Here is a 15,509-nt window from a genome sequence, read left to right as displayed (position 1 = left end):
CTGTTTAGGAATAAGTGCGGCTCAGGGATCAGCGGTGACGTCTTGGAGTTCTGGGTGTCATTTTTATTGACCTCCTTGAAAACAACACTGCCATGATAAGAAGAATCCGGCGCCTAAATAATCCTGCGTATCGCTACAAGATGAAACAAGTTAGTTTTTAGCATGACCATAAAGATAAGCACGTCCTCCCGCTGGTCACAGGTCACATGGGACTCGGATTAATCATTGATGGACGTCTAGCTATGGCAGTGCGCACTGTAATGACAAGATACCCCAGACACCAACCTTACTGTCCAGTTTCTTCATAGTCACCAGGTCCAGAGACTTCAAGGAGTGTCCGGTAGGGGCGATGAAGTAGAGACAAGCGTGTATACGAGAGTCGTGGTAATTATGGAGAACTCTCTTGATCTTGAGCTCTTCTTGTAGGTACGCCTCAAACTGGGAGTCAATGAAGTCCACGATGGGCTTGTAACTTTAACAAAACAGACATGACTGGTTACTCTACAGTAGAAAACAAGAGACCTCAAACAATACAAACTGATTCTTTTTGATACTGTATCTATATAACGGAATGGTAACTACACTCTATGTAATAAAGCGCCAAACAATAATGTCTTATGTATCGGACTATGATTGTAGAATCCATCGCCAGTTATTGTAATAACACCAATCTCCTATTACCTGTCTTCTTTATTAATCTGATCTCCAAAGCCTGCCGAGCTGACAATGGTCATTTTCAGGCGGACATTGCTTTCTGTCAGATCGTAGGTGCTCGATTTCAGCTGAACCCCGGGCTGTGAATGAGACGTTTGTTCCCCTTCAAACTTTGTATTAAATAAGGTGTCCATAAGAGTCGACTTCCCAAGACCCGTCTCGCCTGAAAAAGGACAAAAACGGGTTACAAAGCAAATGTGCATGTAAGGTGAAAGACATAGACACAAATACCATTATGGGTCCTGTCTAACTCTCCCCATTGATACAGTAACAGAGGTCTCGCATGCCTCACATGACTATGATCAGTTACTATGTATCCACTAAATTTGTTGGACGACCCCCTTCATATAAAATCTTCTTTGCTTTCCGTTTTTTAACATTAAACCTTCTGGATTGTTCAACTTTTTTCCGAAACTGACTAATGTTTCCAAGGAGATTGGCCAAGAGCGCGGCGAGGAATGGTGTAACATCTACGCGGGCAAGTCACTAACACAGAGAACAAATCCCACAATTACATCAGTACCACCAAAATAGTGGATGGAAAGAACAGATTTCCTCTCCGAAGTAAAGACGGATTCCACAACATGTGTAAAACAGGTTAACAGCGGCAGAAACACACTGGAAAGTCAAACTACCAAAATAACAAAAACTATATTTAGCCGGCTCAGCTCCCTCAAGTATATCACCGGCTAGGAAACTGGAACAGCGAATGGGGAGAAGAGAAAGGCGGAAGGTCTCGAAACGTAAAATGTCCCATAGCTGGAGAAAGAGAATAGAATAGAAATCCCCCAAACTACAGATGTTATATAGGAGGTCGTCTGTTCTCGCTGAAAGGGGTTTTCTGGGCAAAAAATTATTTTGCATAAAGGTCTGTTAGTGCTCTTAATGGGTTAATAAGTGCAACCAAATCTCTGTAGCAGTGTCCTGGGATTCTCTGAGAGCTCCTGGCATCCTCTACATTTGTTTACAGGGTTCGGATTCCTGGTTTGTTTTCCTATAACTACCATGACGGCTTGTACTCCCCTCCCCCTTCTCAATCACACCCCCTCCCTGTTTCCCGAGCTAGCCCGCCCACTTCCTCCTAACTAACTTATCTTCCCCTTACCCCATCTTATTTACATCATCTCCTCCGCCCGGGACTTCACTTCTTCTGGTCGGCCAGCACCGCCTCCTCTTCACGTCTGCCGACCACCCATGCCGGTGTAATAGAGGCAGCGTGCCGGCATGTGCAGGAAAACAGGCAAGTATGATGGGGAGGAGGGCAGGGGTAAGTACTGGTGACATTCTGTCTCCAAGGGCCCAAAAAATGTGCCTGGGGCGATCACGTGACTGCCCTGGCCATCTGTGGAAATATAGATTTTTGGCAGCGCAAGTACTTTAGAAGGTAGGCGGGGGATGGGGGGGTTACTTGGGGTAGCTAAGATTAGAAAAAACTTTTTATCCCGGACAATCCCTTTAAGTAAATAAGTCTCTGTTCACATTTGCCCAATTCTGCTTCGGTTTGTAACGTGCAATAAACCAATCGGACTCCATCAATTACAATGGGATCCAGCTGGGAGGGTCGAGAAGCCGTTGCAGTAATGCAGAAAGCTTGAGACAATTCTATGTATAAATGTATCCGCTCATTCACTATACCTCATCATATCCATTAGTATTAGAGTAATTCTGTTAGTGCGGCACCTGGCTGTCTGGCACGACAATAGTCTAATACAAATGCAACAAATAAGACCCAGGACCAGAAGCAGAAACATTTATAAGACCTGACCAAGATGCTGCTGTTTTCATGAATCCAAAGCGAACCATCCACATTAGATTTGTGTCGGCTGGCTGACTTTGGCAGGTTCGGCTAACCTTTTATTGTGTATGGGGTTCTGCTGACTCTCCCCTGAAGGCAGATGTCAGGGAAGATCATGGTTGGGGAGATGAATTTCCACTGCTAAATCCTTTTCTTCAAGGAGAGATAAGGCTCCAGCAGCGGCTTCCATCCCTCTCCAATGCACCTGCACTACACGGTATATCCAAGAATGTACAGGGGAGTCGGTATATCCCAGAATGCATGTGTACAGGGGAGTCGGTATATCCCAGAATGCATGTGTACAGGGGAGTCGGTATATCCCAGAATGCATGTGTACAGGGGAGTCGGTATATCTGAGAATGCATGTGTACAGGGGAGTCGGTATATCCCAGAATGCATGTGTACAGGGGAGTCGGTATATCCCAGAATGCATGTGTACAGGGGAGTCGGTATATCAGAGTATGCATGTGTACAGGGAAGTCGGTATATCTGAGAATGCATGTGTACAGGGGAGTCGGTATATCAGAGTATGCATGTGTACAGGGAAGTCGGTATATCCCAGAATGCATGTGTACAGGGGAGTCGGTATATCCCAGAATGCATGTGTACAGGGGAGTCGGTATATCCCAGAATGCATGTGTACAGGGGAGTCGGTATATCAGAGTATGCATGTGTACAGGGGAGTCGGTATATCAGAGTATGCATGTGTACAGGGGAGTCGGTATATCCCAGAATGCATGTGTACAGGGGAGTCGGTATATCCCAGAATGCATGTGTACAGGGGAGTCGGTATATCAGAGTATGCATGTGTACAGGGGAGTCGGTATATCCCAGAATGCATGTGTACAGGGGAGTCGGTATATCCCAGAATGCATGTGTACAGGGGAGTCGGTATATCCCAGAATGCATGTGTACAGGGGAGTCGGTATATCCCAGAATGCATGTGTACAGGGGAGTCGGTATATCCCAGAATGCATGTGTACAGGGGAGTCGGTATATCCCAGAATGCATGTGTACAGGGGAGTCGGTATATCCCAGAATGCATGTGTACAGGGGAGTCGGTATATCCCAGAATGCATGTGTACAGGGGAGTCGGTATATCCCAGAATGCATGTGTACAGGGGAGTCGGTATATCCCAGAATGCATGTGTACAGGGGAGTCGGTATATCCCAGAATGCATGTGTACAGGGGAGTCGGTATATCCCAGAATGCATGTGTACAGGGGAGTCGGTATATCCCAGAATGCATGTGTACAGGGGAGTCGGTATATCTGAGAATGCATGTGTACAGGGGAGTCGGTATATCAGAGTATGCATGTGTACAGGGGAGTCGGTATATCCCAGAATGCATGTGTACAGGGGAGTCGGTATATCCCAGAATGCATGTGTACAGGGGAGTCGGTATATCCCAGAATGCATGTGTACAGGGGAGTCGGTATATCCCAGAATGCATGTGTACAGGGGAGTCGGTATATCCCAGAATGCATGTGTACAGGGGAGTCGGTATATCCCAGAATGCATGTGTACAGGGGAGTCGGTATATCCCAGAATGCATGTGTACAGGGGAGTCGGTATATCAGAGTATGCATGTGTACAGGGGAGTCGGTATATCCGAGAATGCATGTGTACAGGGGAGTCGGTATATCCGAGAATGCATGTGTACAGGGGAGTCGGTATATCCGAGAATGCATGTGTACAGGGGAGTCGGTATATCTGAGAATGCATGTTTACAGGGAGTCAGACCAGATAGCAGAAAGGCACTTGGTCATTACTTGTGTACAGTCAGCTTATAATTCTCCATAGACTTTGCATTGTTAGGGAATACTCTTCACAAATTGGACCATCCAGTTCCCTTCACCCTGGGCATATACATTACATATACATATACACTAGGCGTGGGCATATACATTAGATGAGTTGTCAGCCAAAATTTGTTGCTAGCAAATCCTGGCACAGCTTTCACTTCTCAATGTGTTCTTAAAAAATGGATTGCTTGTTATGGGCAATAAGACACCTAGTGTCCAGCACCCGCTACCTTGTCATGTGCATTGCAACATCCTCTCTGCTGTGCACTTCTGCACATCTCACTTACATGTAGAGCAAATGTATAGGAGGGCTTAGAGTCCCCATTATGGGGAACTATAAAACAACAGGAGGCAAAGTACCCTGCACTTAAATACCATCAATACGGCACATGGCTACTGCATTACCTATTATGTCTTATCTTATAAAGGGACATCTGCATTGACATTACAGCACAACTACCAGGCACCTATATATGCAAGTAAAGAGTTCTCTACCACAAATATACAAGTCCACAAATAAGCCTCAAATCTCAGGAAATGGTGAAGAGGTGGACAGAAAACCAAACCGAACAGTAATCTGAAAACACTGTTTGTAAATATTCAGGATTTCCTTTTCCTAAAGCTATGCGCAGCCTTCATGCACATTACTGGGTACAAGTAGGGACAACGCGGTGGCTCAGTGGTTAGCACTGCTTTATAGGAGTCATTGCTGTCCGGAGAAGATATAGCCGAGAACCTAGAAAACGGTCTCTATAGTGCAAATGTATCTCATGTGTCAGACAGAAAACATCCAAGTACAGCAAGGTCTCCATCAACCTCAGACACTGAATACAAAGTGTATACTTGTGACACAGTACATGACACAACGCTCAGCATCTCTGCTCTTACAGCTTTATTTCTACATGACTTATCAAATGCAGATCTGTCTATCAAATGCAATGACTCCGATGGTGACATGAAGCTTGTGCTCGACTTGTTACCATGCACCATGTAGCTGGCAGTAAACAAGTCCTGCACACAATACACTGTATTCATCTGTATCCGGCCATTCAATGCTCTCATTTTCAGCACAGTTCCAGAAATCTTGCTCCTCTTGTGCTATTCATACAACAAGCATTGGATCCCGGCCTCTCCTAACAAAGTCTGTAAATACTCACCCACACAGAGGATATTGAAACAAAAGCCATGGTTAATTGATTTGTTAACCAGTTGATCTGGAAGGCTGTCAAACCCCACATGTCCAGAGAGAGGGAGCGTACGGGACCCTTCACCCTAAGAAAAGACAAATATGAGAGATTGGATGTGTTATTCGGCATATAATTCAATGATCACATTAACTATTCCCCTATCGTAGTGACAAGGCACCAGCCGCGGACACCAACAATGACACTGGGAAATAAACAGGACGCTTAGTTATTGGGCTCAGGGGACGGATCTGTACAGAGGTGCTTAGTGCCGCATACAAAACAGGTGTCCTCTGTGCGGGAGACATGAGCTGGAACAAACGGAGACTAAGTAAGCGGCAGGAATCATTCATGGGAGCCGCTAAAGTCTCCAAAGGCTGCGAGACAAACACTTGAGCCGAGAGGCGCAGGAACTGGAACCCCCGGATAACACAATGGGAACAATTCGTTAGGAGTGGCCAATGTTGGATAATGTAGAAACACTTAAGATCTTATTCTGTCACAAATGAGTTTCAGTCGCTACATAATATCACGTCACTTCCAGATCATACATTGCTGCATTTCCCAGACTGAGCCTAGGACTCCTTGTATCTTAGGGACCTGATACTAGTCCCTATACAATACAGGACCGCAGAGCCATGGGGGAGGAAGGTGCGCCTCTCATCATAGGCTCCGGCTTGTCAAATCAGGTCAATGTAAAGTAAGGTGCAAAAGTTTCAGGCAAGGGCTGCAAAGCAAGAATGCTTTAAGGGTTAACAAAATGAATGAATGAACAAGAACCAATCAATCAAGGACTTCAATATTTGCTGTGACCTTTGGCCGCCAAAAACAGAATCAATTCTTCTGGGTAAAATCGGACACAGTTTTTACAAGACCTCGGCAGGGAGATTGTTTCCGCCATCTTGATCTTCTGTGGATGTAAGCTTGCTCCAATCCTTCTCTCTCGTCCCAGACAGACTGGATGAATCTTAGATCAGGGATCTGAGGTTGTTATATCATCCATTCTCTTCAGCGAGGTCACTGCAAATATTGATGCGATTTAGATTTCTCTTTTGTTCGTTCATGTTGCATTTTGTTGACTTCTATTGCTGAAAGCATTCTTACTTTGCAGCATTTTTTCCTCGTCTGCCTAAAACTTTTGCACACCACTATACGGACTGGATTTTCAATCTTGTGCCCCAACCTATAGTCAGCCCCCATAGAAAATAAAAGGTCAGAAGGGGCAAGATCTGGTTCCAATCATATGACTAGGGGGACAAGGCAACCATTGGGGCATCATGATACATCTACTGGATGAATTAAAATAAAGTTAACTCCTTGAACGACCCATAGACATAGATAACATGGTTTTAGAGAATAAAAAACAGGTCTTTTTAAAATAACAGTAATAAAAAAAATTGCTAATCATTATATAGAGGTGGTCCAGTCCATCCCTTACCCCTGACCTGATATCGGGCCTGGAATCATTGTATGAAATAATGGAAACGTGTCATTGTTCCTGGCGAGGGTTGGGCAATGCATGCTGGGTGGGAAGTCGGACTCTGCAACTCTGCCAGCAACAGGCGATCCCATCCTCATCCTCCTCTGAACAACAAATTTTACCATTTTTGCAAAAAAATTATGTGCGACGCAGTAAACGCCAATCTCTCGTCTTCCAGAGAATCGCACACACGCCTTTGTAGAAAGCCGCAGCCATTTGTTACTGTATAAGGATTGCGGCGAACAGCAAAGCATTAACACGAAATCCGAGCGGCTGAAGATGAAAAACCTTCTGTGTGATCTGGAAGTGGCGGCAGGAACTCTCCATGGTGATAAGAGAAGTTTATTATACTAAATATTTATACTGGGGCTGATACATCTGGATGACAATGCAACGCGGCCGCCACGTAGCACAGAGCCGTCACCACTATAAACACTGGAGAGAGCGCCAAGAGTGGCCGAAACACTAATGGAGCAGACGAAAAACCGGAGTGAATTATTATCACAGATAAAGGTGCGAGGACAGGGCTCATGGCGTCTAGGGTTGTTACCCATTGTATTTGCATGAATGTCGCCTACAGACGTCCACTGCTTCACATATAATAATAATAATAATAATACATTTTATTTATATAGCGCCAACATATTCCGCAGCGCTGTACAATTTGTAGGGTTCAGATACAGACATACATAACAAAGAACGTCATTTCACACAATGGGACTGAGGGCCCTGCTCAAAAGAGCTTACAATCTATGAGGTAGAGAGGGTGACACAAGAGGTAGCAGGGGCGGCATTGCTTATACAGTGTTCAGACAATTTTGTGCATTAGGAATTGTGATAGGCTTGTCACATACACTGATATTCTGGGTTATCGTTGTATTAAAAAAAAAATGTTTAAGGGTATGTTCACACTGCCAGCAGACTGTCCATTGCTCTGATCTGTCAGTTGCGTGCTGTTATTTTTTCCATCGGCGCAGAGCAGATAAGAGGACCTTTTGTTAATTAAATTAATGAGGACGTGTACGGGGGGAAAGTCTTCCTTTTGTATCATTAGGACGGGGACGCTTTTCCAGCTGACATTTCACATGGGCGTAACTAGCAGGGCAGCGGACAGAGCCGCACTACAGGTCCAAGAACTAGGGGGAGATTATAACGCCTGCCTGTCACATCTATAGAATTATTCTCTTTATATGTTCTGATGTCACCACGTATATAGTGATCTTTTTGTATGTGCATTATTGCTGTGCTATGATGTCATATTGGGCATGATCATACTCCTGTGACCTCACTATGGGCACTATCCCGCTCCTGTGACCTCACTGTGGGCGCTATCCCGCTATTATGACCTCACTGTGGGCACTATCCCGCTCCTGCGACCTCACTGTGACCTCTGTCCCGCTCCTGTGACCTCACTGTGGGCGCTATCCCGCTATTATGACCTCACTATGGGCACTATCCCGCTCCTGTGACCTCACTGTAGTCGCTATCCCGCTCCTGTGACCTCACTGTGGGCACTATCCCGCTCCTGCGACCTCACTGTGACCTCTGTCCCGCTCCTGTGACCTCACTGTGGGCGCTATCCCGCTCCTGTGACCTCACTGTGACCTCTGTCCCGCTCCTGTGACCTCACTGTAGTCGCTATCCCGCTCCTGTGACCTCACTGTGACCTCTGTCCCGCTCCTGTGACCTCACTGTAGTCGCTATCCCGCTCCTGTGACCTCACTGTGACCTCTATCCCGTTCCTGTGACCTCACTGTGACCTCTATCCCATTCCTATGACCTCACTGTGGGCACTATACTGATCCTGTGACCTCACTGTGACCTCTGTCCCGCTCCTGTGACCTCACTGTGACCTCTATCCCGCTCCTGTGACCTCTGTCCCACTCCTGTGACCTCACTGTGACCTCTATTACGCTCCTGTGACCTCTATCCCGCTCCTGTGACCTCACTGAGACCTCTATCCCACTCCTGACCTCACTGTGACCTCTGTCCCGCTCCTGTGACCTCACTGTGACCTCTGTCCCGCTCCTGTGACCTCACTGTGACCTCTGTCCCACTCCCGTGACCTCTCTGTGACCTCTATCCCGCTCCCGTGACCTCACTGTGACCTCTATCCCGCTCCTGTGACCTCTATCCCGCTCCTGTGACCTCTATCCCGCTCCTGTGACCTCACTCTGTTATTCCTGTATGTAAAGGAGACAATCTTATATTATCTTATATAACGTGCTGACCAACATGGTGGCTCTTGTGGGACGTTTCGGTCAGGATCTCTTCGGACACAGCTGGTAAACATGAAGGAACAGAACAGATTTTTTTGTGTTATCCTATTTTTGACAATTCTGTTGGGTCGGGACTTCACCAGGTACCGGGACAAATGAGCAATGACATCAGTTCTGGGCAAAGCAATATCTTATTGTATTTTTTAGCTGCCCCTGGAGAGTCTCAGACACTCAGTGCGTCTGGTACAGATTCTGCAATGGGCCTTACTTGGAATAAAGGCTTTCCAGTCCTGTTATTTGCTCGTATTTGTTCATATGGGATGTAAGCAATGCTAGCTCAGGAGACAAGGCGCCTGAGCATGCGGCCACTAACAAAGACAGATGTCAGAGCAGGACAATGGAAAGGCAGCACATGTACGACCGCCGTCTGTCCTGACGTCACGCTCTTGTACCGCCAGTGTGCACACTCACCGATAGATCCATAGACCTCAGCAGGAATATCAGTCTCCGATACATTTCCCTAACCAGCAATGAAAAACCACCTACTATCCTGCAGCGCTAGAAACCTCAGACGACCTAGAATGTGCGGGATCCTCATAGACATGCAGATAAAAGGAGTATCAGATTCTCTAGTATTAATCAGTATTAGGATAGCAAAGGATAGCACAGACTCAAATAGGGACACTAGCTGGAGGTACCGACACAATCGCCTCATCTAGTCCAAGACTGTGTAAGATTAAGATCTGAGGACTGTAACAGCCAAGGAAGTCCTGCTTAAAGGGGTTGTCCAGGCAAAAATGGACGCCCTTTGTATGCAAATAACCTTGTGGAAACAGTTTCAGAAATGGCCTTTTATGTTCCAGCAGGGCTGTGCCCCAGCGCACAAAGCAAGAGCCATAGAGCCATGGACAACATAACTGGGCAACACAGAGCCCGGACCTCAAGCCCACCTTTGGCATGAACTAGAATGGAGATTGTGAGCCAGACCCAACACCAGTCTCTGACCTCACACAAGCTCTTCTGAGCGAACTGGTAAAAATGTCCAAAAACAATCTCCGAAAGACTGGAAGTTGTTTCTGGTAATTTGGTGTAGCTTTTCATGGCTTCCTAATCCAGTCAATAAAGGGTTTTTCCAAAACCACTTATCTGAATCACGCCCCTTGCATGACGGAATCCGCGTCAAAATCCTGCTAAAAAAAAAACGCCTCCCGTGTGTTCCCATGTGAACCCGGCCTAAGGTTACATTCACTGGCTGTCAGAGGTTTGCTATAATACCGCATAGTCATGGAGCCTGACGGACTTTACTGACTATAATGGAGTCCAACAGGTGCCCTTTGCTTTTATACTGAAAGCAGATGAAAGTCGTGTTCAGGACTGCGACACAGATGTGAACTCAGGTAATGCAGCATACGGCCCACACCAGAGAAACGGATCCAAAGCAAGAAAAACCTAGTGATCATGAACAAATCCTAGGCTCTTAGCACGACCATAACCTGCAGAGTTCAGACAAGTAAAAAAATCTTCACATCTTCGCGATTTCCTGTTCTAAGCGGGAAACTGTGGTTGTGACAAAGTATCGCTGCACCTCACATCCGTCCTAGATTATAGACTACACAGGTTATAGAAAGCTCCATTGTGCACAAAAATGCCACGCAGAAATATCTCATAGCTAAAAGGTGTATACTGGAACCACCGGGCGAAGCACTGACTTCAAAGGTTAAAAAATATCAGTGGTCATTCCATAGTAGAAAAACATCGGAGGCCATTATAACTAGTTACACATTCAATACAACAGAAAGCAGGAGGATCAATAACCTGATCGACCCCCCCATAGTCACTATGGGGCATAATACTGTGTGCAGGGGTCACTATGGGACATAATACTGTGTGCAGGGGCTACTATGGGACATAATACTGTGTGGAGGGGGCCACTATGGGGCATAATACTGTGTGCAGGGGCCACTATGGGACATAATACTGTGTGCAGGGGCCACTATGGGGACATAATACTGTGTGCAGGGGCCACTATGGGACATAATACTGTGTGCAGGGGCCACTATGGGACATAATACTGTGTGCAGGGACCACTATGGGGCATAATACTGTGTGCAGGGGTCACTATGGGACATAATACTGTGTGCAGGGGCCACTATGGGACATAATACTGTGTGCAGGGGCTACTATGGGACATAATACTGTGTGCAGGGGCCACTATGGGACATAATACTGTGTGCAGGGGCCACTATGGGGCATAATACTGTGTGCAGGGGCCACTATGGGACATAATACTGTGTGCAGGGGCCACTATGGGGCATAATACTGTGTGGAGGGGACACTATGGGACATAATACTGTGTGCAGGGGCCACTATGGGGCATAATACTGTGTGCAGGGGCCACTATGGGACATAATACTGTGTGCAGGGGCCACTATGGGACATAATACTGTGTGGAGGGGACACTATGGGACATAATACTGTGTGCAGGGGCCACTATGGGGCATAATACTGTGTGCAGGGGCCACTATGGGACATAATACTGTGTGCAGGGGCCACTATGGGGCATAATACTGTGTGCAGGGGCCACTATGAGGTTAGTAGTGCAGTTCATCTTACAGAGTGCTTTATTAGTGACATTTCCATCCTTCTCTCTACCACACAACTCTCCGAATCGTATAACAATGTATTTTCATAAACTAGAGTAACCATTGAAGATTGCGCCAATCTTATGTTGGGTTTTTCAGCTGTATCCCTGACACAATTTGCTCACGGCCTTAAAGCAAATAAAAATCTAATTATTATGTAATATGTGAATACGGGAGCTGCGGAGTTCTCTCGCATGTCATCTGGGAAACTCCTAAATCCAATTATATTGCAGTTATTTTAGTCGTGGTTGAGGCCAGAACACTGAGCAGGATGTGCAGGATCTCGGTAATACATCCACATTTATATTCCTGTGGTTTATGTAGGTGGTAAAAATACTAGGACTAATCCTAACCGAGATTTCTTCCCCAATGCACTGAACTGTAAGGAAAATAACTACAACAGAAAGATCTCCCTGCATTTTATATGTAACACGCAACGTGTGACAGAATACAATTCACTACAAGCCATTTCTACACGTCAGATCTAATGCTTTGCAAAATCCATATTCTACCCAAAGGCAATACAACTATTTAGTGCGAAGTCCTCCTCCCTGAACTAATTGAAAAGGACAGCAAGGTCGCTGCGGCAGTGCAACAGCAAGGGTATACCCCTGGAATACAAATCACGTTCCACACGCTGAAGAGCACTGGGGCGGCCGCTTACAAATCTGCAACTTTATTGTCACAACTAGTCCAGTCTGAAGCCGTTTAATACAAGTTTACAACTAGTCCATCCATCAAACACTCGTACATGGACCGTGTAATGCAGCATAAGATCAGAACTGCTGCATTTATAAGCAGAAGAGCTGCAAAGAATTCGAGTTGGGCGCAGTGCATATTGTGTTTCAGTCCTACTTTTGGTTCATCGTGCATATATATCATATGTACCCCTAGGGATTCAGCGTCCTGATAGGGGCCAAAAACTGTGTCCCCTCGGCTTCTACCGGGGTAATGTGCAGTGACGTAACTATTTTACTGAACAGGAACGCTTATATTACTTACATACCCCGAGGCACCTGTGCGAATAAAGCCGCAGTGTGAATGAGACCCAAGTCCTATAGATGCGAATACAACAGTGGTCACATGCTCTGTGACATTTGTGATAACCCGGTTTCTCATTGTCAATGGATCTCAGAGGATAAACCCCCCAATGATCAGACACATCCATTTTGCTATAGGAAACCCAATTTCAAGGCTCCCTTATGATGGGACAGGTGATAATCTGTACCCCTTTCTTTTGGTAATATTGTTGCATTCAGGCTCTTAGTTATTTTGTGTTGCATATAAAAAGACAGACAATTAGACTTCCAAAACACAGAAGCAGAAGCCCGGAGCCCGGCTGTCATCTGCGATCATCATGGCCAGTTTCCATTACACAGTTCCGTTGCTCCGGTCACTGCCAGCTTTCTAATAAGACTGCTGACGGACAGACACTACCGGGCGGCTCAGAACGCCACGACTGCCTCCTACGGCAGGGAAAGTGCCAATGATGGGATCAGAGCCTGTCCTTGGATAAATCCCATCCTTGCCTCTAAAAATACACAAAACAGTAAGAAAGCCGTGAGCAGGGGCGTCCCTGGAAAGGCTCTCCTAGCTGTAATCACTACTAATTTTTGGGAACAAACACATTTAGGGCACTAACCCTTTAAGAGTGTTGCTTTTCACAAAAAATCTCAGTAATTGGCACCAAGCTAATCTGCTGGCAGCACAGTACCAATCCAGATACAAGGGGGTGGCCACTTTGGAAATCTAGTTCTGGGAAAAATGGCCACAAGGTGTTCTCGTGCTGGGACTCGGGAGCGAGCGCTCAGTCAGATCACACATGTGAGGAGCTGATTCTCCTCACAGCATGACTGCAAATTGCTCTGTGCAAAGGACAGAGGATTCTGCAAATCTCACAGCTTACAATGTAAGAAAGTCTTCCATGAACTTGTACCTACTTCTTGCTGCTTTTGTGGTTAGAGCTAAGATATTATTCACAAACAGCAAGCAAGATTACTGACTGTTTTTTTCCAGTGACAGGAATCTCTGTAGCGGCAGGGATCATCCCTATATTTATAGTCCAGTCTTCCTGGATCTCCTTTATTATGGTCATTTGGGCTTTTATCAGCTATGTGTTTGCCATTGTACAGTGACTCCTGGCAGAATTACACATAAACAAATCAAACTAGTTAGTGGATAGGGAAGGACTGCTCCTTATTGTACATGCTCCTTGTTTCAGAGACAAATGAAAAATGTGCTGCAGCCATGATATGATTACAAGCAGCAGAAAAACGGATAGGACGCCATATATAAATGCTTATACAGTCATAGAACGGACAGTAACACCTTACATATATTTCAACATTTCATGAAAACTCAGATACCCCTTAATGATCTTCTTTCACCACCTCCAACAATTGAAGTTCTTAGCTAGTTGGAATATTCTCTCTAGCCCCCACCATTCCTGAGCAACAAGTACAGTTAGTCTGATGAGCTATTTCAGCTCTGTAATGTCAGGTGGGCGGTGTCAGGCAGGGGGCGTGATTCAGAGCTCCAATCAGAGGCAGCCAGTGTCAGAATCACACCCCCTTGTCACCGCCCTCCTGACAGTACAGAGACTAAACAGCATATCAGGGACCAAAACTAGCAACAGTGATTGCTCAGGAATGGTGTGGGCTAGAGAAAATATTCCAACTGTGCCAGAATCAGTATTAAATGGTTGTAATAAATTGGACTTGTTGGAGGCAGTGAAAGATCCTTTTTAAGGTGGATAAGAGGCAAAGTTGGTATGATGACACTGCTATAGTCTGAAACAGATGGTGCATATAAAATGCTTACACTATATGTACCAATGGGTTCAATGGGAATCCACTCCTTTAGTGTATATGGCGGATTTTATTCCACATTACAATATTTTCTCCTTAGAGTAACCGCAAATGTTCAGCTCTGAAGCAGGATTACCGCCGCTGCTGTCCGTACAACTACCAAATAATACTCACTATTACCGCTAATGCAACATTTGTCATTCAATTCAAGCGGTTTTAGGAATAACCAACCAATAAAGATAATCAATGCAGAATATCCAGACAAGACGGACAGTCAGATAAGCCGTACGGCGGGTTAGCATCACGCATAAGCGCGGGATCCATCATAAGACGGACAACAGCACCTGATGGATCCCACTGACTGTAACAGGGTTTCTGGTGCAAGGGGTGAAATGTGAACACAGACGTAGGCAAGGACATGTAGTGGGACTGGACATGGGGACCAAGGGAGAAAACCCCTCTAAATGACAAAATAAAGGGACTGACAAGTGGTGGCCAATGAGTGCAATGTGCTAGCCCGTCCATAGCAAAGAGTATTGTGGCTACATGATGGAGCCTGGCATCACAGCAGCACCTGCCATCCCTCCTCCCATGCCATGCAGCCTGTACATTGCCAACGCCCTGCTTGGCAGCCGGGCTGGTGCAGCAGAGCCGCTATACGGTGCACATAACGGGGGAGTCTGCGCCCCACAAGCGCTATGGAGGAAGAGGCGCTGACGGTGCAGGCACAGCTAGCTGTATACCCCTCTATATACCCCTCTATATACCCCCATGCACGACCCCCGCCCCGCACTCACCATCTGCCGCGCTATCTCAGTGGCCGCCATGGTCGCCCCCTCAAAGAAACTGAGCAGGAAAGCTAC

The 15,509-nt window shown here is 46.1% G+C and overlaps 1 protein-coding gene across 4 annotated transcripts in view; it reads right to left on the bottom strand.

Annotated features, from left to right (window-relative positions):
- Nucleotides 1-15,509, bottom strand: part of SEPTIN6 (septin 6) — a 36,275-nt gene extending 20,766 nt beyond the window's left edge. For all 4 annotated transcript variants that reach the window (XM_075260020.1, XM_075260017.1, XM_075260019.1 and 1 more), the window contains exons 1-4: nt 15,444-15,509; nt 5,472-5,586; nt 682-877; nt 286-472 (exon numbers count right to left, since the gene is read on the bottom strand). In XM_075260020.1, coding sequence (XP_075116121.1) covers nt 286-472; nt 682-877; nt 5,472-5,586; nt 15,444-15,473 — 528 coding nt within the window. In that variant the 5' untranslated portion in view covers nt 15,474-15,509. The remainder of the gene's footprint in view (nt 1-285; nt 473-681; nt 878-5,471; nt 5,587-15,443) is intronic.

Source organism: Leptodactylus fuscus, chromosome 11, assembly GCF_031893055.1.
Source record: "Leptodactylus fuscus isolate aLepFus1 chromosome 11, aLepFus1.hap2, whole genome shotgun sequence".
Classification (NCBI taxonomy): domain Eukaryota; kingdom Metazoa; phylum Chordata; class Amphibia; order Anura; family Leptodactylidae; genus Leptodactylus; species Leptodactylus fuscus.
The sequence above is the reverse complement of the archived record's forward strand: the minus strand, read 5'-3'. Positions and strand labels throughout refer to the sequence as shown.